The sequence below is a fragment of the Malus domestica genome, chromosome 04 (assembly GCF_042453785.1).
Source record: "Malus domestica chromosome 04, GDT2T_hap1".
Lineage (NCBI taxonomy): Eukaryota > Viridiplantae > Streptophyta > Magnoliopsida > Rosales > Rosaceae > Malus > Malus domestica.
In genome coordinates this window covers 1,422,254-1,445,829 of record NC_091664.1, presented here as the reverse complement: position 1 = coordinate 1,445,829, position 23,576 = coordinate 1,422,254, and the positions used below count along the sequence as shown (strand labels likewise).

General features: G+C 36.9%; 2 protein-coding genes across 4 annotated transcripts in view; both read left to right on the top strand.

Moving 5' to 3' along the window:
• Positions 1-1,040: 1,040 nt before the first annotated feature.
• On the top strand, positions 1,041-6,594 carry LOC103443444 (probable sucrose-phosphate synthase 2). Its single transcript, XM_008382294.4, has 12 exons — positions 1,041-1,600; positions 2,293-2,525; positions 2,650-2,713; positions 2,829-3,524; positions 3,702-3,833; positions 3,916-4,047; positions 4,136-4,312; positions 4,393-4,446; positions 4,544-4,606; positions 4,810-5,760; positions 5,851-5,978; positions 6,109-6,594. Exons 1-12 carry the CDS (start codon positions 1,322-1,324, stop codon positions 6,395-6,397), a joined length of 3,198 nt encoding a protein of 1,065 aa, XP_008380516.1. The 5' UTR covers positions 1,041-1,321; the 3' UTR covers positions 6,398-6,594.
• A 1,189-nt stretch (positions 6,595-7,783) lies between these two features.
• LOC103443445 (probable methionine--tRNA ligase) overlaps positions 7,784-23,576 on the top strand; it is a 67,311-nt gene continuing 51,518 nt past the window's right edge. Inside the window, exons 1-18 of one of the 3 annotated variants that reach the window (XM_008382298.4) lie at positions 7,784-8,010; positions 8,679-8,862; positions 8,970-9,114; positions 9,212-9,365; positions 9,529-9,684; positions 9,947-10,177; positions 10,263-10,406; positions 10,873-10,963; positions 11,041-11,147; positions 11,271-11,385; positions 11,835-11,953; positions 12,069-12,134; positions 12,264-12,392; positions 12,498-12,641; positions 13,381-13,501; positions 14,741-14,955; positions 15,039-15,140; positions 15,733-16,136. In XM_008382298.4, the coding sequence (XP_008380520.1) occupies positions 8,727-8,862; positions 8,970-9,114; positions 9,212-9,365; positions 9,529-9,684; positions 9,947-10,177; positions 10,263-10,406; positions 10,873-10,963; positions 11,041-11,147; positions 11,271-11,385; positions 11,835-11,953; positions 12,069-12,134; positions 12,264-12,392; positions 12,498-12,641; positions 13,381-13,501; positions 14,741-14,955; positions 15,039-15,140; positions 15,733-15,963 (2,406 nt within the window). In that variant the 5' untranslated portion in view covers positions 7,784-8,010; positions 8,679-8,726 and the 3' untranslated portion in view covers positions 15,964-16,136. Of the gene's footprint in view, positions 8,011-8,678; positions 8,863-8,969; positions 9,115-9,211; positions 9,366-9,528; positions 9,685-9,946; positions 10,178-10,262; positions 10,407-10,872; positions 10,964-11,040; positions 11,148-11,270; positions 11,386-11,834; positions 11,954-12,068; positions 12,135-12,263; positions 12,393-12,497; positions 12,642-13,380; positions 13,502-14,737; positions 14,956-15,038; positions 15,141-15,732; positions 16,137-23,576 lie in introns of those variants that run through there. The other 2 variants (XM_008382297.4, XM_070819824.1) reach the window with 2 other exon arrangements.

Below are 23,576 nucleotides of genomic sequence, written 5' to 3'. Positions count from 1 at the left end.
CAAAATGCAATTTGAGAAAATTGGAAATTCATCACCATTTTGACAATCACCTCAAATTTGAAGGTCAAATGTAGTTAGCTCTTTTTTGGGCTTATTTATTTTTTTCATTATCATCCTCATCTAAAGTTATTTTTAACTTTAAAGCTTGAACTGTCACTTAATGCTATATTTCAGTGGTATTATTTCTCACTTGTAAGTGAGGTAGCTTAAATTCAAATATTGTATTGCAAATTCGACAGAAATTTATCAATAACTAGCTCATTGTGTTGTTTAACTATAGTTCTCACTCTTTTAGTATAAATATATGACTTTGTATAAATAAATAAAAATATTCTCTACACTCATAGTGCAGACTTTGTTGTTTTCCAATTTCATCAGTACTACATTATAGTGAAATTTATTTACGCATACGCAAGAAATTTCAAGTTCAACAACATCGATAATGAGTTTGATTTTAATTATTGTGATCATTTGTTGGGTTATGTAGCTTAATCAAATTCCTCACGTATAAACAAAAATAAGTACCATTATATAATTTGGAGTTTTAACGAAACACTCAGATATTGTTCACTTTTAACAAAAAATCATACTTTTAACTTTCTATAGTAGTATTCACTACATTTTTATTTGTTATTTTTCATTATTATTTTTTTAAACTTTTCGTTAATTTTTCTTATATAATTATGTGAAAAAAGTATCATTGTAGAAAAGAAATTGGAAATAAATTTTTGAAAAAATAAAAAATAAAAAAATTTAAAATCTCCTTCCCTCCCGTGGAGGAAAGCCGATCGGGGCAGCTGGTTCCAAATCTCTCGGGCGAAGAAAAGCAATGCGGTCATTTCGCATTGGGAAGCGGATGACCTTGAAAGGAGTGACTCAACCAACCATCACGGGGACACGTGTGCGAAGCAGACCACTCGTGAGCCTCAGTATCTCTATACACGTGTCACCATTCCGGACCCACCATTCCACGCCATGTGTCTCTCTCTCCGCATCCATCTCTCTCGATTCTCTCTCTCTCTCTCACTCTCGCGGGCTCTCCAAACTCAACCGAAACTCCTCACAAATCCCAAATTCCAAATCCCAAACTCCCAAAAGGCTTCTCTGATGCCGAGTTATTTTCACACAGCACAACATTTTCTGTTTGTTTCCCGAGAAAGTCACACAGAATAGGAAGTCCGAGAAAATATCAAGACGCACAGAAGAACCAAGAGAATATCTGCATGTCATGGGACTCCTCTGCTTTCGTTTTTAGAAACCCAATCATATTTTCTCTTTGAAAGTTGTAAATTAAAACAAATCGAATACATTTTACGAGAAAATGGCCGGAAACGAGTGGATTAATGGGTACTTGGAGGCGATACTGGACAGCGGCGCCTCCGCCATTGAGGAGCAGAAGCCGGTGCCGGAGAATCTGAGAGATAGAGGACATTTCAATCCGACCAAGTACTTCGTGGAGGAGGTGGTGACGGGGGTCGATGAGTCGGACCTTTACCGGACGTGGATCAAGGTTGTTGCGACCCGCAACACGCGGGAACGGGGCTCCAGGCTCGAGAATATGTGCTGGCGCATTTGGCACCTTACCCGTAAGAAGAAACAGGTTCTTGTTGTTAATCCCCTTCCTCCTCCTTTGATTTGTATAAGAAAGAAATTAATGGTTTAATGCAACGTGTGTGTTTAATTATTAATTATTTTTCTATATTTTGAGGATATTTTGATTAGGTTTGTTTTATTTTATTTATGCACGACGATATTCTATAAAAATGTGTGTGATCTTAGAATATTTGGGAATAATTGTGTTACGAAACACTGTCATATTATATTATTTTATGGCGATGTTCTTGGTACACTGAAAAAGTACTCACAATAGCCAACCAGAATAATTAGGTATCCAACTCGCGAGTGAGTGATGCTTTCGACTTGCAAGTGAAAATGACTAGATTCTGGTATTAGTGGCAATTAGGTTGTTTGAGGTGGTTAGTTTGAAGAGGGCGAGCCTTGGAGTAACGGAAATGTTACTCTTACGAGTTCGAGTCGTGGAAACAATTCCTTTACAAAGCGAAGGTAAAACTGCTTATGACAAATGTTTCCTTGACTCTCGCAAAGCGTGAAGTCTTGTTGGCTTGGTGTCGTCTTGAAATGGTTAATTTGTCATGGTGATTATTTTGTTGGTACAATTTTAAAGGGCAATTCCATTTGTAACTCATGATCGATGGTGATCTGCTCACATTGTCAATGCCATCACTTTAGTTTTGGAGAAGTCGATAGCTCATACTTGCATGGCTCTTGTAGTTGGAGGTGGAGGAACATCAGCGGTTGGCAAACCGCAGATGGGAGCGGGAACAAGGACGTAGGGATGCAACTGAAGACATGTCGGAGGACTTGTCCGAAGGAGAGAAAGGGGATGGTTTGGGGGAGATGCAACTAGGTGATACGCCAAGGAAAAGGTTCCAGCGTAATATTTCGAACTTGGAAGTATGGTCAGACGATAAGAAGGAAAAGAAGCTTTACATTGTTCTTATCAGGTATAATTCTTTACGTTACACATCAATTATCATTTAGTTTCTGGTTTATCGTCTATTTACTTTGTGCAGCCATTACAATTTGTAATACAATCTTTCACTAATTGAAACTTTTCTTCATCAACAGTTTGCATGGTTTGGTCCGGGGAGAAAACATGGAGCTCGGTCGAGACTCTGATACAGGTGGACAGGTATTTGGTGGTCATAACATTTTTCTAGTCTGTGGAAATAAGGCTAAATTCGTTTTTTTTATACCGTTAATTGCGTTTGCATCTATGTTTCATGGCTTTATGAACACATTATCAGGTCAAATATGTGGTAGAGCTTTCCCGAGCACTTGCGAGGATGCCTGGGGTTTATAGGGTAGATCTCTTTACGCGCCAAGTGTCATGTCCTGATGTTGATTGGAGCTATGGTGAGCCAACAGAGATGCTAACTGCAGGTCCTGAAGATGGTGATGGTGATCTGGGAGAAAGCAGTGGAGCGTATATTATCAGAATTCCTTTCGGTCCTCGTGATCAATACCTCAGCAAAGAAGTACTCTGGCCATATATTCAAGAATTTGTAGATGGTGCTCTAGCTCACATTCTTAACATGTCCAAAGTTTTGGGAGAACAGATTGGTAAAGGACAGCCTGTCTGGCCGTATGTAATTCATGGCCACTACGCAGATGCAGGGGATAGTGCTGCTCTTCTTTCTGGTGCTTTGAATGTCCCAATGGTTTTAACTGGGCACTCACTTGGAAGAAACAAGCTTGAACAGCTTCTTAAGCAGGGACGCCAATCAAAGGAGGACATCAATTCTACATATAAAATTATGAGGAGGATTGAAGCAGAAGAACTTTCCCTTGATGCTGCAGAACTAGTTATTACGAGTACAAAACAAGAGAGCGAAGAGCAATGGGGGCTTTACGATGGGTTTGATGTCAAGCTTGAGAAAGTTTTGCGTGCTCGTGCTAGGCGAGGAGTAAATTGCCATGGCCGTTACATGCCAAGGATGGTGGTAAGCTAGTGGCTTTATTCCTAACGAGTTATGATTGTCTTTGTTTTTTTAAATACCTAGCATTGCCTTACCAAGGATCTTTCTGAGTGTTGGTCAATTAGAAAAGGAATAGAGAATTTGCGTAAATGATAGCAATGCACATGTTTCTTTTGCGAACTAAGTGCATTCTTCATGTAGGTTATACCTCCTGGCATGGACTTCAGTAATGTTGTGGTTCAAGAAGATACACCTGAGGTTGATGGCGAACTTAACCAACTTGGTGGTACTGATGGGTCTTCCCCGAAAGCAATTCCAACGATATGGTCAGAAGTGAGTGCCTTTGTGCCATCATATGTTTGTGCACTTAAACGTTAACCAGCTTGCTGTCCTCATATTCAACAAACTTTGGCAGGTGATGCGGTTCCTTGCAAATCCTCACAAGCCAATGATCTTGGCTTTGTCAAGACCAGATCCGAAGAAGAACTTAACCACTCTTTTAAAAGCCTTTGGGGAATGCGGTCCTCTTAGAGAGCTCGCTAATCTTGTAAGTGGGTTTGTACAAAAGTTCAATTTTACCATTACACAGTGCAATTAAATATTTGGATTAAATACTAATAAAATGGTTTAAACAGACACTGATAATGGGGAATAGGGACTGCATAGATGAGATGTCTACCGGAAATGCTAGTGTTCTTACGACAGTTTTGAAACTAATTGATAAGTATGACCTCTATGGGCAAGTGGCATATCCAAAGCATCACAGGCAATCAGATGTTCCAGATATATACCGTCTCACGGCAAAAACAAAGGTTCATTTGATGATCACAGTTTCAAGATAGCAATTTTTTGTTTAACAAAGATTATGTGCTAAGGGGTTCAATTATGACAGGGAGTTTTCATCAATCCAGCATTAGTGGAGCCTTTTGGGCTAACCTTGATTGAGGTTAGTTTTTTCTAGTTTCTTTCTTTAGAAGCGATCTTTACTTCCTCCAGAAAGTGAGACTTTCGATTTAATACACCTTTTTTTTCCTATGATTTAGGCAGCAGCACATGGGCTTCCAATGGTAGCTACAAAAAACGGTGGACCGGTTGATATACATCGGGTATAGATTACATCTTTTACTCAATGATTGTGCTCCATACATCTGTTACTTTTGAGATGTTGTGAAGTGAATTTATTCAGATAGTTGTGGATTTTCATTTTCTACTTCTGTTAACTGGAAATTCAAAAGGTTGCGAGCTAACAGAAAGTAGAGAGTGATTTCAATTGTAATGATCGAGTTACTTTTCACGTTGTGCATTTCAGGCGCTGAATAATGGTTTGCTTGTGGACCCTCATGATCAGCAGTCGATTGCTGGTGCACTTCTTAAGTTGTTATCGGAGAAGAATTTATGGAGTGAATGTAGAAAGAATGGCTGGAAGAATATACACCTCTACTCATGGCCTGAACATTGCCGGACTTACTTGACTAGGGTTGCAGGCTGCCGCATGAGACATCCACAATGGCAAACTGACACCCCAGAGGATGATATGGCTGCTGATGAGTCTCTCAATGATTCTCTTAAGGATGTGCAAGATATGTCTCTTAGGCTCTCAGTTGATGGGGATAAAGCTTCATTGAACGGATCTTTTGATGTGACTGCTGCCGCTGGTGACCACGATGTGCAAGATCAAGTGAAACGTGTCCTAAGCAAGATCAAGAAACCAGATTCCGGTCCAAAAGATCAAGATGGCGGAAATAAGCCGCTGGATAATGTGTCAAGTAAATATCCCATGTTAAGGAGGAGACGGAAATTGATTGTTATAGCGCTTGATTGCTACGAAAGCTCTGGAGATCCTAAAAAGAAGATGATTCAGGTAGTTCAAGAAATATTTAAGGCTGTCAGATTAGACTCTCAAAGTGCTAGGGTCACAGGGTTTGCTCTATTAACGGCTATGCCAATGTTAGAAACTGTAGAGTTTTTGGCATCAGGGAAGATACAGGCAAACGAATTTGACGCGTTGGTTTGTAGCAGTGGAAGTGAAGTTTACTACCCTGGTACTTATACAGAAGGCGGCGGAAGACTTTCCCCAGATCCAGATTATGCATCACATATTGACTACCGTTGGGGTTGTGAGGGTCTAAAGAAAACAATTTTGAAGCTGTTGAATGCCCCTGAAGGCGAAGGAAATTCTGCTTCTTCCAGCCACATTCAAGAAGACTTAAAATCAAGCAACGCACATTGCATCTCATTCTTCATAAAGGATCCTAGTAAGGTAGATGAACTTTCTAAACTAGAGTGATGGCAATTTAGAAATTATTCGGTTCATTTCGTTTGATTAAATTCAAAATGTATGCTTCTGCAGGCAAGGAAAGTTGATGATTTGAGGCAGAAACTCAGGATGCGGGGACTGCGCTGCCATCCAATGTACTCCAGGAGCTCAACGAGAATGCAAATTGTTCCTCTCCTTGCTTCTCGAGCGCAGGCACTCAGGTATTGTTGATATCTAGAACTTGGCGCACAAGGTCCTCTACAAGCTGACAGTTTTTTAAATTGGATAGTTCTATTGTGTCTATAATACTAGAAATCGAGATTCATGCATTTTTTATACCTGGTTTTTTAGGTACCTTTTTGTTCGTTGGAGATTGAATGTCGCCAACATGTACGTGTTCCTTGGAGAAAGTGGAGACACCGATTATGAAGAAATGATATCTGGAACTCATAAGACAATAATCATGAAAGGGGTGGTGGCAAAGGGTTCGGAAGAGCTGCTAAGAACATCAGGAAGCTATCTCAGAGAAGACATTGTTCCTCACGAGAGCCCTTTGGTCGCCTACGTAAGCGAGGAAGCAAAAGCTGATGAGATTGCTAATGCTCTGAAGCAAGTCTCTAAGTCTGCTGCTGGAATGTGAACGTGAGTTGTGGTGTTTAAGTATTGATTCTACACAGGGATAAGTCGTATGGTATTCCTTGTGTTCGTTTGTGAGTGTTTACGGATTATGTACTCTTCTGTTCCTCGCGCATTTTTCCGAGTGAACTACTATTTTCACGGAAGGCTATCGTTGTTCGTATGATTATTATGATATTATCTAGTATTCGTTCATTGCGATTCCCCCAACTCTCTCAAAGCGAACCAATGCAACTGCGCGTTCGATGTTTTAACACGACAGAAAGTTGTGTTACGAAATTTGTCACTGGCTTTGAACTCTCTACTCTGAGACCACCACTTCCAGATGCAAAAAAAAGTAATGACGGAAGGAGAAAGATAAAGCAAAGCACAAACACACAAGGATATTGTTGAGGGAAACGCAAGCTAGCAGATGAAGCAACTTGTTGCCTAAGTGATACCGGATTAACATCGAAAACCCTCCAATGTGAAGTGAAGGGAGAACCCACTAAGCTATTAGCCACTTGCCTTGTATTGATGTGTTGTAACAGGTTTAACCGACCGAACCAAACTGATTAACAAGGGATTGGTTTTGTTTGGTTTCAAATGTGGTGTTGGTCAAAACCGAACCAAACTGACCGTTGATTATTAGTTGTTTCGGCTTCATAGGCAAAAATATGACAAAAGCCACCAAACCAGCCACCAAAATGACACAGTTCTATACTGGTTTGGCTTTGTAGCCTACAAGAAAAGAAAACACAAGAAGTTTTAAAAGTTGCATAAGAAAATGCCATTGACTTCTATGGGAATTTCCAATTCCTAGGAATACAAGCAACTGAAATGTTGATTAGCTTCTGCGTAAAAACAGGGGAATTTACAAGAGGACTTCTAGTGTGTAAAGGCTGTTCTAGCTCGATAATTGTTATCAACCAAATCACTCGATTAAATGAATTTGAAGCAAAGATTGAACCACATTCACCCATGATTTTCCTTTAAAAAAAAAAAAGGAATCATATGGTGACTTTGTCATTGCAGTTTATTTTTTAAGGGTTAGAAAGAGTCGTAAATGCATTTCAATCTTCTTTATTCACCAATATCATGAATCGAACCTAAAATGTGTATGTGTAATACGGGTATGAAATTCGTGCATAACTATTAGACCACCCGTGTAAGTACTGGTTTGGTACTGAGATTCTTTTATAAAAAATGGGTATAAAAAAACTGAGCTTAAAAAGATGTTTGGTAAACACTTAAAAACATCTTATTTTCATAGTTTTTGATGAAAAAAAAAACTGAAAACATCAAGCAACAAAAATGAACTTAATTCTTACCGTACAACAAAAATATTTTTTTTTAAAGTACAGAAATACCATAACAGCACTTAAGTTTCGTGATTTTCCTTTGAACCACAATTCTTTCTCTACCAGGTTTTTCTGTGGCCCTGTCCATGCGAGAGGTGTGTCGTTTCGGTCCACTTTCAATTGCGCACTTATAAGGGTAAAATTGGCACAACAAAAGAATTCAATAAGCAAAACCTTTGTGGAAATTTGACACTTACCTAAACCAAACTTTGTCTCAGCCGCAGCTCCCGTTTCACTCGCTCTCTCGCAGCCGCAACGCAACCGTACGGACAACTGGGTAAGCCAATTTCTCTTCGCTCTTGCTTTCTTTTATCCAGTTTTTTTTTTTCATGTGAATTTTACTTTTTATCTGGATATATATATATATATATGTATGTATGTATGTATAATTTCGGACTAGGGTTTTCCATGTAGATAAAAATCGGAGTAAATTTATTGGTATTTGGGCTATTTTTATTTGCATGCATTATTTGATTGGGTGTTGAAGTATTGCTTTGTTTTGATTTCCTTTTTTGTTTTTTGTTTTTTGAATGTTTCTGACACTCTGTGATTGCAACTGGGAATTTCATGCATCTACGAAGCTCGAAAACCAAAAGTGTTTCCCTTTTGTTTCAAAGTTCTGCTCTTTTTCGTTCTTTTGGGTGCTTGCTTTTTAGGATTCATTTCGAGCAGTGGCGTTTTAGGATTCATATAGCCGGATCCACTTAGTGGGACAAGGGTTTATTGTTGTTGTTATTGTTGGGTGCTTGCTTTTTATAAATTTTTAGTGTCTCTAGATTCTCAGATTTCATAGAAGTGCTTTTAAAGGTGCTTTTCCGTTCGGTCAATCGGTAGAATGTGTAACAAATACAGTATGCAGTATGCCCTGTTTGAAAACTAAAAAAATCTGATAAGAAAATAGTACAAAAAAAGAAGTCTTAATTTTATGTTTATCTTGGGTTGCAGTTTTTTAAGCTCCTGGTTCTGGCCAGCCATTGAAGTTGAGAGCCGGACATGGGAGACCTCAAAGCTAACTCCAAGGGGGACCAGAAGGTCGCCAAGCTACCCATCCCTGGCAAGCGAAACATCCTTATCACAAGTGCCTTGCCTTATGTCAATAATGTCCCTCATCTCGGCAATATCATCGGCTGTATGTATCATTTCATTAATTATATTTTCCTTCTAATATCCTTGCGAACCAAACAGACTCCTGAAATTTTTTTGTTTTGCTTTGTTTTGCTCTGTTTTGTTGGGCAGGTGTATTGAGTGCCGATGTCTACGCACGCTACTGCCGTCTCCGGGGATACAATACCTTATACATATGCGGAACTGATGAGTACGGCACGGCAACGGAGACCAAAGCTTTGGAAGAGAAGTGTAGCCCCCAAGAAATCTGTGACAAGTAAATTTTTTCAGTGAAGTTTATGTAATTTTGTAAATTTAAACTCTATTTTTTGTGTTTGATTTACTCTTATCTTATTTCAAATTGTTGTATGTAGATATCATGCAATTCATAGAGACGTTTATGAGTGGTTTAACATAAGCTTTGATAAATTTGGGCGTACATCGTCACCAGAGCAAACAGAAGTATGCCAAGCTATTTTTAAGAAACTGTTGGAGAATGATTGGCTTACAGAGAACACAATGCAGCAGGTAGCAACGTAGCAGTCACTGGACTGTGTCAATTATTTCACATTTTCTTGGTTTAGTCGGTGAATCTTTGCATACACGTTTATCTTCATGCATTGCAATTGAGTTATGTTTTGAAGAAGTGTTTCTGTATTCTATTTTAACTTGAATTAGTACTGTAATTCAGCTTTACTGTGACACATGCGAACGGTTCTTAGCGGACAGGCTTGTGGAGGGGACATGCCCGACTCAAGGCTGTGGCTATGCTTCTGCACGAGGGGATCAATGTGAGAACTGCGGAAAGCTTTTGAATCCGACAGAACTAAAAGATCCTAAGTGCAAGGTACTTGCCATGTTGTTTGTACTCTTTACATATGCAAACTTTGTTGAAAGAAAAACATGAATTGTTTGCACGTATTAATCAAGCCCTGTTCTTGCTTATAACCTTAGCCCTTGTAATATTTTTCTTGTTTTCTGATTTTTTTTTTTTTTAATAAATAAGGGTTTGTGAGAGTAACTCTCCCCGTTCACATGCAACAATTATGCGTACAAAAATGTGATTATGCTGCACCATTATATTTCTCATTTTTGCCTATTGCAAGCAGGTTTGTAAGTCAACTCCACGAATTCGAGATACAAACCACTTGTTTCTGGAACTACCTCTGCTGAAGGATAAGTTGGAACAATATATCAATGAAATGTCAGTGGCTGGGTCATGGAGCCAGAATGCCATTCAAGCGACCAATGCATGGCTCAAAGAGGGGCTTAGGCAGCGGTGTATTACTAGGGATTTAAAGTGGGGTGTTCCGGTTCCACATGATAACTTCAGGGACAAGGTTAATACATGCAACTAAGTTTCTGCGCATTTTTGTTAATGATTATCAAAATTTATTAAATTTGTCCCAACTGTGCAATTTGTAGGTTTTCTACGTGTGGTTTGATGCTCCAATTGGATATGTCTCCATTACTAAATGTTACACTGATGATTGGGAAAAATGGTGGAAGAATCCTGAAAATGTGGAGTTGTATCAGTTTATGGGCAAGGATAATGTGCCATTCCACACAGTAAGTTTTCTACATATGCCTCACTTGTAAGTACTGTTTTCTTAAAATGCCTCGCACATACGTACCGTTTTCTAAATATGCCTCACACATAAGTACATCATAGTGATTATCTTTTACCGTATATCCTTAGCTTAGTTGTATGGTTGTATATCTGATTACAAGTATAGTTTGCTGCAATACTTTAGGGATTTCTGTCACCATTGCTCACTACCGTCATTGTGGAAGTCATACTCTGTATAATTGCCCTCTGAAATTATTGAAATGTTAGGATCTCTACAGCTTCATAAGTTTCTCCAAGAAGCAAATATATGCATCTGTGGTTCCACTATGAAATTATAAATCAAAGCTCAGGCGTTTGCCTTCCTTTTCTCGCAGTTGTTTATTCATGTTTGTGATATAATTTCAACTGTATATGTATTTCTTGTTTGGAAAAAAGAATTACAACTTTATACTTATTTATCTTTAGGTGATGTTTCCTTCCACTCTTCTTGGAACTGGTGAAAATTGGACTTTGATGAAGACTATCAGTGTAACCGAGTACTTAAATTATGAATCAGGTTGGCTGACTATCTAGTAATGATTTTGCCACAATCTGATTATAACTAGGTGATCTAAATTTTTATGGTTTTTGCAGGAAAGTTTTCTAAGAGTAAAGGCATAGGGGTTTTTGGAAACAATGCAAAAGATACAAAAATTCCTGTTGAAGTATGGAGATACTACTTGCTAACTAATAGGCCTGAGGTAACTTTGATGATTACCCATCTTCATTTTTAGTTTTTTTCTGTGATGGTTTGTAATGTATATCCTTCTTTCTATGGAGCTTATTTTACTTGTTTAACTTTTATTTTATTGTTGGTCAAATAGGTATCAGACACATTATTTACATGGGCCGACTTGCAAGCAAAACTGAACAGTGAATTGCTGAATAATTTGGGCAACTTCATAAATCGAGTTTTGAGTTTTGTTGCCAAACCTTCAGGTCAGTCAGCGTTTGGTTTCTGAAAGTATTGACCAGTCAGCGGAATTGTCTTAATACCATGAGGAAGTTTATTCAGTCAAATATTTAAGGAACCATTATATTTCAATCTTGTTCTCGTTTTCAAATTTTACTTTTGTCGGGGTTATAACTCTAGTGATAAAGCCCTTAGTGGCACACTCACAGCCAACTTTTGGCCTCCCTTTTCCCAGAATTAAAAAAAAAAACAGAAAACTGTTTTTGCTTTTATATTATTAAGTCTTGATACAAAAAGAAAATAATTTTTTTGATAATGCAAGAGTGTTATCAAAGTTGTATTTATGTTCCTACATGGTCCAATTACTTATGAAAAGACTATGCTCTCAGTTGGATGATAAATAAATTCTTGCTCTATCTTCATTGGGTGCTTATTTTTCTATGCACGTATTCTGCTTAACAAATTCTGGGTACAGGTCAAGGATATGGTTCCATTATTCCAGATGCTCCGCAAGCAGAAGCAGATCCTTTAACAGAGAAACTGGCTGAAAAAGTTGGTAAATATGCGGAGCAATATATAGAAGCTATGGAGAAGGTGATCGAAATTTAGATGATAGTCTTGTTGCAAATGACTGAATGCTTCTTCTTCTACTTGCCTCTTTCACTTTGCTCTTGCATTGTTTTGACACTCCTATATGTATTTTGTGCAGGTTAAGCTAAAGCAAGGACTCAAAACAGCAATGGCCATTTCTAGTGAAGGGAATGCATATCTGCAAGTAAGCATGTTTTTAATCTCTCTTTGAGTAAATGGATAACTTCTTTTCTTAAGTGGTATTGCTTGGAGATGGCTGCAAAACCAGTTATCGAGCTATTCCTTAGTTGTACCATCTACATTTATTCTGCAGGAAAGTCAGTTCTGGAAGCTGTACAAAGAGGACCAACCTCGTTGCGCTATTGTTATGAGAACTTCAGTCGGACTAGTGCATCTTCTTGCTTGTTTGTTGGAACCCTTTATGCCATCATTTTCTCTCGAAGTAATAATTCTGTTCACAGGCTACATTGAAATATTGTTTGTGGTCACGTGAAGTTACTATGATCATCGAGGCTGATATATTTTTTTTTCTTTAACTTATTTCAAGGTATTCAAGCAGCTTAATTTGCCTCCTGAGACACACTTATCACTTTGTGATGATGAGGGAGATATTGATAGGGCAAGACGGCCTTGGGAGATTGTACCTATTGGTCACAAGATTGGGAAACCAGAGCCATTGTTCAAGGAATTGGTATGTCCAGCTGTGCCCAGTCTTTTACCTGTTTTTTGGTTTTTTTTTTTTTGGTTACACGTTATTATTGATATCATGGAATAGATGTATTTAGACTGGTGAGTGACGAGTGAGGAAGAAACAACCTGATCTTATTGGAAATTAGTGATCGAATGATCGTAATGCCAATTCTTCTGCATGAAGGCAATAAAGTCAGCAAAGTGGCCAGAGTTTGTCACAGTTTTTAGGAAAGGGAGTTCTGAATACTTGCCGAGGATTTAGAGAAATAGTGGAGAAACAGCTGATGTTATCAGCAAGAGAAAGAGTATTGAAAGAAAATATAAGATAAGGAAATTGGACGAGGGGGACTTCAAGTAGCTCCTGAATAAACACCATTTCAGTTATTCTGAATTGGATGATGCATTTACTTTACAAGAAAGCTTGTTTCATAAGGCAATGCTGCCTTGTAAAAGCAGCTACCACCCATAACAGGTGCTTCCTGCTAGAACCAAATCTTTATAATTATTATTATTGACTGTCATGCAAGATCCTAAAGCCTTAGAGTAGTCCTATCTAAATTTTATTTTTTTAGCTTCTCTAGATGAGTGGCTGAACAATTAAGCTGGTTTCTGGGATAAGTTTACAGGCTGCACTTACCATTTGGTTTTGATTTTCAATTTTGGATTCTCTATGTTATGATTGTTGCATCACTTGCCTATTTGTAGATTCTAATTTAGTGAAATGTTATATTTGCACACAGAAAGATGAAGAAGTAGAATTCTGGAGGCAGAAGTTTGCTGGAAGTCAAGCTGACAGAAAAGAGAGGGAAGAAGCTGAAGCAATAAAGGTGGCTGCACAACTCAAAAAAACGAAAGTTTCAGGTTAGACTTCCGTTATGTTTTTGTTTCTTTTAGTTGAGTAGGTAAAAATGTCACATGTGGTACCTATGGTTTCCTTTTACCACCCCAGTTCTTTCTTAAATATAGGGTTTGTGCATTTACTCTTATGCAAACCCCCAACCCACCCTACCATACACACGCCAAAAAAAAAAAAATCACATTTTAGAAACGACATATCCTATTTTATGTTATGTCTTTTATAGTGTTAAAAATTGTTGCAATGCTTCTTTGTGAGTGATTAGTAATGTTAAGTACTGTAAAATTATATTTCACGATATTTTGAATGAGATAGGTGAAAGTACCAAGGAGTTTCAAAATGGTGGGATTTGGAAACACATGATTTAGATCCTCAAGATTTCTTATTTGGCTAACCTATTCAGACTAATATGATTTCACTGAATTTCTAATCTTTTTGTTCGTAATCTTGGATGCATCGCTTTGTAAATATGTGTCGTTGTGGTGGTGGATTTTAAGTTCCCCAAACTGAGGACTTTAGTAATGTGGTGATATTTCAAATCTATGCCTAGCCTCAAGTCCATATCAAACTCCCTATTCCAAAAGTACCCTGATTATCTAGGTGTTTTTGGTAACTTAGACTATACTCACCACTTTGCGAACTTTAAAACTACAATTTCAAGAAACATTGAATCCTAATCTTTAAACTTTTATCATTTTTGATCTGCACGTTGATAACTTACTTTATGAAACAGCCCTGTTCTGTGAAAGGAAGACCCTTTCTTTATTGCATGCTCTGTTGTTATCAGGATAATCTTTTCCTGTTTCTTTTGTACATCTTTTGTTGTATGAGGAACTATGGAATGATGCGAGGGATTTTGTTGAGGACTGCCAGTAGTGCATGTTGCCCAAATAGGATTTGCATCCTTGTTATTATTGAACAGTTTTTGTAAACATCTTTCTTATGCTGTGTTGATATTTCTATTCAAGCTTGATCTATTTTGCTTTTGGAGGCTACCATCAATTCTTTTGACAGTTGGTCCACAAGTTTTCTATATTAGTAAAGTTAACTTCTAAATAATAATTTCCACACTTCGCCGTTTGGTGTTATACTTCTCACTAAGTAATATGTCTCTTTGTGTTTGGAAAACCAAAAATACATAGCTTATCCTGAGTGTGGGTACCAGTACTTGAAAAGAATACCACACCCTTTATTAGTTTTTCTTGCATATATGGATTCATTCTAAGAGGCCATTGTTATAGCAGACAGTACTGGAAAGAAAAAGCAACAGCCCACAAAATCTGCAGCTGAAGCAGAAATTTCTATTAGTAGGCTTGATATCCGCGTTGGCCTCATTACTAAAGCTCAGAAGCATCCTGATGCTGATTCACTGTACGTAGAGGATATTGATGTGGGTGAAGGACAAACCAGGACAGTGGTCAGTGGGCTTGTCAAATATATACCCCTTGAAAAAATGCAGGTTTGTATTTCCATCTACCAATTTTTTAATAATAAAGTTAGTATCAATTTCTGTCAACATTCATATTGACCGTTCTGTGGCAGAACCGGAAAGTATGTGTTCTTTGCAATCTGAAGCCAGCAAACATGCGGGGTATTAAGTCAGAAGCAATGGTTCTTGCTGCTTCAAACAGTGACCACACCACAGTAAGCAGCTCCGTAACCTTTAATAGTATTTGCATCTTATGTGCTCTTCTTAAGCCACTCATCACTGTAATGCTAATGATTGATCACTCTGAGTGACCAGACAAAGGAGTCTATGAATATGGATCTTTATGATACCTAATTTTAACTTCTGGCCTTTTACATTTTCTGTTTACAAGGATATGTTTCCACAGCTTTTTGTAAAACTTGCTTCTGTAAGAGTTAATTTCTGGTAGGCACATGATTCTAGGTGTTGACCCTATTATGCATAAGGTCGTGGCGATAGTATTGTGAAATTTTGTGTCTGAATAAGTCCTGTAGTGGTTTTGGTAATCAGAAAGTAATATCTCAATCAAACTTGAGTCGCACTGACTGTGGTTTGTTTCTGATCAGTCAGTTGGGAAGACTTATGCTTTTGCAACTCACGTTTCTTGTGTACTCGTAACTTTTTTTGGACACCAATGCAAACATATTAATTTTCATAACCTTCTCAAGCATGCATGTAATATCAGTATGCAATGGTTCAATGGACATGCACAGTTTGACACTAATGTAATTACTGATAAAATATCTTCAATGTTGGGTGCACTTTCAGGTTGAACTGGTTGAACCACCAGAAGGTGCACAAGTTGGCGAGAGAGTTACATTTCCCGGGTTTGTAGGTGAGCCTGATGAGGTTTTGAACCCGAAGAAGAAGGTGTGGGAGACCTTGCAGGTGGATCTGCACACGAACACTGAACTAGTGGCGTGCTACAAAGATGTTCCGCTCACAACATCAGCTGGTGTTTGCACCGTGTCTTCTATTGCCGGTGGGTCAATTAAGTAGAAAGACAGTTAACACTCTTGAGATTGGAAAGGAAAAGAAGTTTTGGACCTGGCTTTCATTGTTTGTCATCATTTCGTTGTCTGTAGATTTAAACTAATTTTAATTTGTGTGGTAATTTGGAAAACCGTATCTAATGAAGTTTTGCTCGTTAATGGAAACTGGTTTGTTCTTTTCTTTTGGGAGCAAAAAGAAAAGGTGTGCGCAAATTTTTTATGTTCCAATCTTTTTGAGTTAAAATTTTAGCATCAGATTATTAAATAATGAATTTAGGCTTTTCTTTAAAAAAAAAAATTATGTTGATTATCTTAAGTTAATTTTACATTTTAATTTAAAAATATTTTAATTTCGATAAATATTGAAAAATCATTAAATTGATACATAAAACTCATAAAATACTATGGAAAAATCACTAAATCGAATCATTAATTAACCATGATTAATAGAAGCAATAATTAATAAGCCATAAACATGGGAAGAAATGGTTTTGGAATATGGTAGAAAGAAAAATTGGAAGAAATGTAGGACAAAAGTGAGTTTTATGTGGATGTTTCAACAAATACATAGATATTTATAGTTTTTTGGTGAATTTTGAGTTAAATTTTAATTTTAATTATTTGAGCCGTTGGATTTAAATTTTGACTGTTAGATTTTTTTTTTTTTTTACCATTAAATTTGATCATATACGATCTCAATCGTTGGATTCAATAAATTTAGGCTCATTATTGGTTTTGACAAGCGGGGGACAACCCCACGTGGATGGGGTCGCGCGTGCGCGAGTAAGGCCTGAGCGTTTGGGCTTCACCTCCCATTTTCCACTCTCACATGTGGGGCACACCACTAACCTAGCCCAATTTTATCGTCGGTATTTGGCCCAATTTTAGCTTCTAACCCATAACCTCAAATTGGCCCAAGGGTTGTAAGGAAATTGGGGTTTTGGGGAGGACTTACTTCAAAAGTTGGAGCTAGTCTAAGGCCTTCTATAGTAGGCCCGGAAAAAAGTGAGTGATACCAACCTAATGGTTGGGATAAAACTTAAAAACTGCTTTTCTCTTTTAATAGTCAAGGCTTAAAATTTTACCTCGAGATTATTAAATAATGATTTTAGCCTAATTTTTTTAAAATTAAATTTTATGTGGATTATCCTAATTTATTTGTATGAATATTTGAACTTAAAAGTATGTAAATACACATAAATAATGAAAAATCACGCAAAAAATATGTATTTATAAAGTTTTTGAGTGAAATTTGATTTGAATAATTTTTTAAAACTTTTTTAGACGTTAGATTTAATTTTAGGCCTCATATCTTTGTTTTTACTGTTAGATTTAATCTTATTTGATCATAGCCGTTGGATTATAAGTAAAAATTAAATAAATAAAGGTTTGATATATAACCGTTGGATCAATCAACGGTCATATTATTTGGACCATTTGATCACAACTGAAATATGACCGTTACATGTGGCTGACAGCATATGTCTGCCTCGGCTCCTCCATGCTTTTGCTAATGTGTGATGCATCAGCTTTGGAGCATGTAGTGAACGATGCCCATTCTTTTCTCATGACCTGATAGAGTTGATGAGATTATGAGTGCATAGGATTGTGACAAGTGTCTTTGTATTATAAGTAGTGTCCTTAGACTCACTAATATATAAATACCAACCGTTGTAATTATTCTACACAAATTGAATAAAAAAGAAAATTCAGTTTTAACAAAACTTTCCCTCTCTACTTTCTCTCTCTTGTTTGCTTAGTTCTTAAGCTTTTACATTGTTAACACTTCCCGCATGTTTTGATCAATTACACACCGCGAGGCTAATAGAATAGCAGACAAGTTAACAAATTAGTCTTTGATTAGAATCAAATCTAAAACATTTCACTTATAAATGAAAATGAATACTATGATACCGTAATACTAAGTGGTTAATTTTCCTAAAAAACTTTGTAACTGCATTTTATTGTCTAATTTATCTCACATATCTAAAATATTAAATTGCTAGCTAGCACAGATGTGACAGCGGACCAACTTTCCTTTGTATTACTTTTTCTTATGCTTAACTTTACCTTTTTTTTTTAATTCTTTTTTTTTTTTTTTGAAAACTTTTTCCAAAAAAAAAAAGAAAAAAAAAGTTAAAGTTCAAGCAAATTCCTTTTCCGTATGAACCCAATTTTTTTTATCGGAGGACCACATTCAGTTGAAATCCACGTGTTGTGTCGAGATAGAATGTCTTCTTGGTGAAGAGCTATCTCTTGGAATTGGGTTAAGAAGATTATGAAGATTTGCTTCGGAGACGATCCAATTCCCTATCTCCTTGGCTGTAATTACTACAAATGGGGAAATGCTGGGGGACTCGCCCCTCAAGCGAGTCTGAATGGACTCTCCCTCCACGTAATAGTGCTTCAATTGTTGATACTAATTGTGGGTTCCACTCTTATTTTTAATTAAAAACAAATAATATTACATGTTATAATATTGTTTTTTCTAACATCAAATTATTTCGATAAAAAAATATCAAAGAGCTTTAAAAAGTTAGATGAATTCTTCGACTAATTTTTTCAACTTTGCAGCCATGTTTACCAATTCATGGCTATTAGCGCGAACAATTGAAATTGTTCGTGTTTTCCACTCTCACATGTGGAGCACACCACTAATATAGCTCAATTTTATGGTCAATATTTGGCCTAATTTTAGCTTCTAAGTTCTAACCCATAACCTCAAATTGATCCAAAGGTTGGAAGGAAATTGGGGTTTTGTGGAGAACTTACTTCAAGAGTTGGAGCTGGTCTAAGGCCTTCTATAGTAGGCCCGGAAAAAAGTGAGTGATACCAACCTAATGGTTGGGATAAAACTTAAAAACTATTTTTCTCTTTTAATAGTCAAGGCTTAAAATTTTAGCTTGAGATTATTAAATAATGATTTTAGCCTAATTTTTTTAAAATTAAATTTTATGTGGATTATGCTAATTTATTTATATGAATATTTGAACTTAAAAGTGTGACAGCCCGTCCCGAAATATGGAATATTTTGTCCTCAATAACGTGGAATGACAACTTTACCCTTGGGCGTTAAGTTGTAAATCTATAAATTGGGCTAAGGAAATGGACATTTTATCTTTGGTTTTATTTCTTTGGAATCAATAGGTAATTAGTAGGGTTTTTAGGTTTAATTTTGGTAGCCCAATTGGAGGTTGAGTTGGGTTATAGGTGTGCCCAATCCGAGCATAGTCACACACTCACACGTGCGTTGACCTTTCTCTCTCTCTCTCTCTCCCTCTCGATTTTCTTCCATTGTCTGTACAACCCGTACAGTCACCCTCTCAAATTATCTCATCACTCACAGATCGAGTTAGATTAGATAATTTTCGGACTCCTTGCGAGCTCAGGAGTCTAACCATACCGTTGGTTGGACGTGAAGACCTCAAAAACCCTAAGAACTTGCGAGCTCCAGCGAAGTGCTTTGTAGCTCCGACGTGATCGTGAAGGTTTTAACCAGTTTAGGGACCTAAAAAGGTATTTTTCTAACTTCTCTAGTACCTGGGAACCCTTTTGGAGTAGTTTTGACGTTAAAACACTCGGGTTTATCGAGTTGCAAGTTTGGCCGATTTTTCATAATTTTTTTCGGCCAGTTTCCGTTGATTTTAGGACCTTTGAAAGGTAAGATCATGTTCTCATCATTGAGAGCTTCACTTTGGTGAAAATTTCATGGAATTTGGTGTTGAATTGGAAGAGATATTGAAGTTTTTCAGTTTTCCAGAATCCGGCAATAGCAGAGGTGGCCGGCGCCGGACTCCGGCGAACCACGGAAGAAGGAAAGGAATATTCCGTCAATTTTGAAGGAATATGCTAACGGTGTCAGGTAAATTAAACGGCATATTCTAATATTTAACGGAATATTCCCCAACGCCGTTAGGGAATCTGTCAGTGCCAAGCACGTGCCTACACGTGGGCGGCGCGTGGGACGTTGAAATTTTTTTAAAAAAAATATGGGGATGTTCCTGAGGTTGAGTGGGTCACGGTGGTATATTCAAATATCCCAATTGAGCAATGTATGAGAAATTATTACCTAGTTTTGATTATGTGCTTAAAAATAACGATTAAATAGTTGTTTCGCATATAAGTGAGACCTATCCTGAGGTTTAGCGCAGTCAAGTAAGGCTCGGGGGTTACGACCCTTCCACATATCAGTGAGTGGGCTTTTGGTTTTCAGTATATAATTATATACTTGGTATTTTCCCCAGAAAACTTAATTAAATGGTTTTATAATTTGAAATGCCATGTCAAATGCTCTCTATGTTTAATTGTGCATTAGTACGATTATATATATACATTGTTGTTCGACGCTGTGGATGCTCAGGTAAACTTCAGGTGAGTATATTGATGGTAGTGATGGTAATGAGTATAATAGTGCTGAGATATATTTCGAGCTTATTATCCTGCACCCCGGTGTTAGTGCTCCGCCCAAGGACAAGGCCTAGCCTTCATGTGATCGTTCACCTCTCGCACCACACGCTCACATAGGATCTAAGGCAGGTGTCAGTCTGTTGTACATACCACTTTAGGTGGTTCTGACTCGTAGGTGACTTGCGATACTTCGCACAGCCTTCACGTGACCGTAGCACTTGAGCGTATTTATTTACACCTAGACTGTCGTATAGACCACATTAGGTGGTTCCGACTCGTGTACAGAATTTGATTGATAAGTTGTGGACCCAGCCGTACATGTCACTTTAGGTGACTCCGGCTGTCATACTATTTCTTATTGATTTATGGCACCTGGCTTACTTATTTCTTTCTGAGATTTGACATGGTATATTCAGTGGATTTGTTATTTTGAATATGATTTTGCGATATAATCGTATATGCTATTTTATGGGAATTATACAGGTTTTACGGCGAGGGGTTACTACTTTTGATAAATGAAATGGTTTTGAAAAACTTTGTTTTTGCCCACTCACAATTTCTGTTTTGCGCCCCTCCAGGTTTTAGGTAAGTTTGCTTGTTGGTGGTTCACGAGGAATTCACGGCAGCTCTGACAGATTATCACAAATGTAGGACCATCTTTGGTATTGTATAACTAGTATTCGTCCTGTTGGACTGCACTTAGGTTACCTACGCTTTGGTTATGTGTAGTCACTTTAATATCACACTTTCACCTTATCTCATCTAGTGTTTTAGTCAGTTGGTTTTTATTTATTCGCATTTCTTATATCATTATTGTTTTTGTACTGTGCACATGGCTACGTACCTTCTCGTGATCGCTATCATACCTCGATTTAGGTCGGAGTGTGTCAAAAAGTATGTAAATACACAAAAATAATGAAAAATCAATCAAAAATAGGTATTTATAAAGTTTTTGAGTGAAATTTGATTTGAATCATTTTTTTAAACTTTTTTAGACATTAGATTTAATTTTAGGCCTCAGATCTTTTTTTATCGTTAGATTTAATCTCATTTGATCACAGCCGTTGGATTATAAGTAAAAAATAAATAAATTAAGGTTTGAAATATAACCGTCGGATCAATCAACGATCATATTATTTGGACCATTTGATCGCAACTGAAATGCGATCGTTTGAAGTGGGCGACAACATCTGTCCGCCTGGGCTCCTCCATGCTTTTGCTGGTGTGTGATACATCAGCTTTGGGGCATGTAGTGAACGATGCCCGTTCTTTTCTCAGTACCTGATAGAGTTGATGAGATAATGAGTGCATAGGATTGTGACAAGTGTCTTTGTATTATTGGTGGTGTCCTTGGACTCACTAATTTATAAATATCAACAGTTGTAATTATTCTACACAAATTGAATAAAAGAGAAAATTCAGTTTTAACAAACTTTCCTTCTTTAGTTTCTTTCTCTTGTTTGCTTAGTTCTTAAGCTTTTACATTGTTAACACTTCCTTCATGTTTTGATCAATTACACACCACGTGAGGCCAATAGAATAGCAGTTAAGTTAACAAATTCGTCTTTGATTAGAATCGAAATGATCTTTCACTTACAAATAAAAATGAATACTACCATATCGTAATACTAAGTGGTTACTTTTTCTAAAAAAATTTGCAACTGCTTTTTATTGTCTAATTTATATAGCATATCTAAAATATTAAATTGGCTAGCTAGGAGGGATGTGACAGCGCACCAACTTTCCTTTGTATTACTTTTTCTTTTGCTTAACTTTACCCTTTTTTTTTTTTTTTGAAACTTTTTCCAAAAAAAAAAGAAAAAAGAAAAAAAGAAGTTAAAGTTCATGCAGATTCCTTTTCCGTATGAACCCATTTTCTTTCATCGGAGAGGACCACATTCTGTTGAAATCCATGTGTTGTGTCGAGATCGAATGTCTTCTTGGTGAAGAGCTATCTCCTAGAATTGGATATTCTTCGAGGTAAACTTCAACGGACCATGTTATTGAGTTAAGAAGATTCCGAAGATTTACCTCAGAGTGGATCTAATTCTCTATCTCCTTGGCTATAATTATTACAAAGGGTGTGCTATCCACACACCCTATTTTACTTCTCAAACACCCCTTGATAATTTATGTCTGTTGATCTTCTTCAATTCATCCGATCAGACGGCCGAAAATTAAAAAGATGTGTAAAAAATAAAATGAGTTGTATGGATATCACATACTTTATTACAAATAGGGAAATGATGGGGGACTCGCCCCTCAGGCGAGTCTGAATGGACTCTCCATCCACGTAATTGATACTAATTGTGGGTCCCACTCTTATTTTTAATTAAAAACAAATAATATTACATGTTATAATATTGTTTTTCTCTGTGGTCTGTACTTTTTCACCCTTTCTCCTTCCTGAAGAACCAAACATTCATAAAATTACATGAAAACCCAATAAATCATACTCCAGATTTAGAAATTATTGTTGTAACAAGAACATGAATTATTCGGCCCCAAAAACAAAAAAATGTTTTACATCATTCTTACATCAAATTATCTCCATAGAAAAATATCAAAAGAGCTTTAAAAAGTTAGATGAATTCTTCGACTAATTTTTTTCAACTTTGCAATTCATGTCTATTGGCGCGAATAACTGAAATTGTGGGAAGAAAAATCAGACAAAGATCCACGCTTGATGGATGCTTTAGGGTTTTAGCTGGGAGGAGAGAGAGATGGTGAAAGAGAGAAAAGAGTAAAGAAGAGAGACAAACTAGTATTTTAAAAGGAAAATTGATGGAAAGATTTTGAAAACTTTGAGTTTCAACGATAAGGTTAAAATAAAACGTAAAATGAATAGTACCACGATTGATTTTTTAGTGTAAAAATATGGTTTTTCGTTAAAGTAAACAGTACCAAAGAGTTTTTCGTTAAAGTTCTATATTTTAAATTGTAATTATTAAAGAGTGCGTTTTTGCTCACCACAATTTAGTGTGGTGTATGCTCACCATCCTATTTATCACCATTAGATGAGTTTGAATATTGAGATGTGTGTTTATTCACTACACTAATCTCGAAATTCAAACTCATTTAACGATGATAGTTAGGATGGTAAACATACATCACTAAACGGTGATGAGCAAAAATGCTCTCATTATTAAACATAACAGTGGGACCAGCAATTAACATTGAAACCTATATCAGTATTACGTGGAGGGAGAGTCC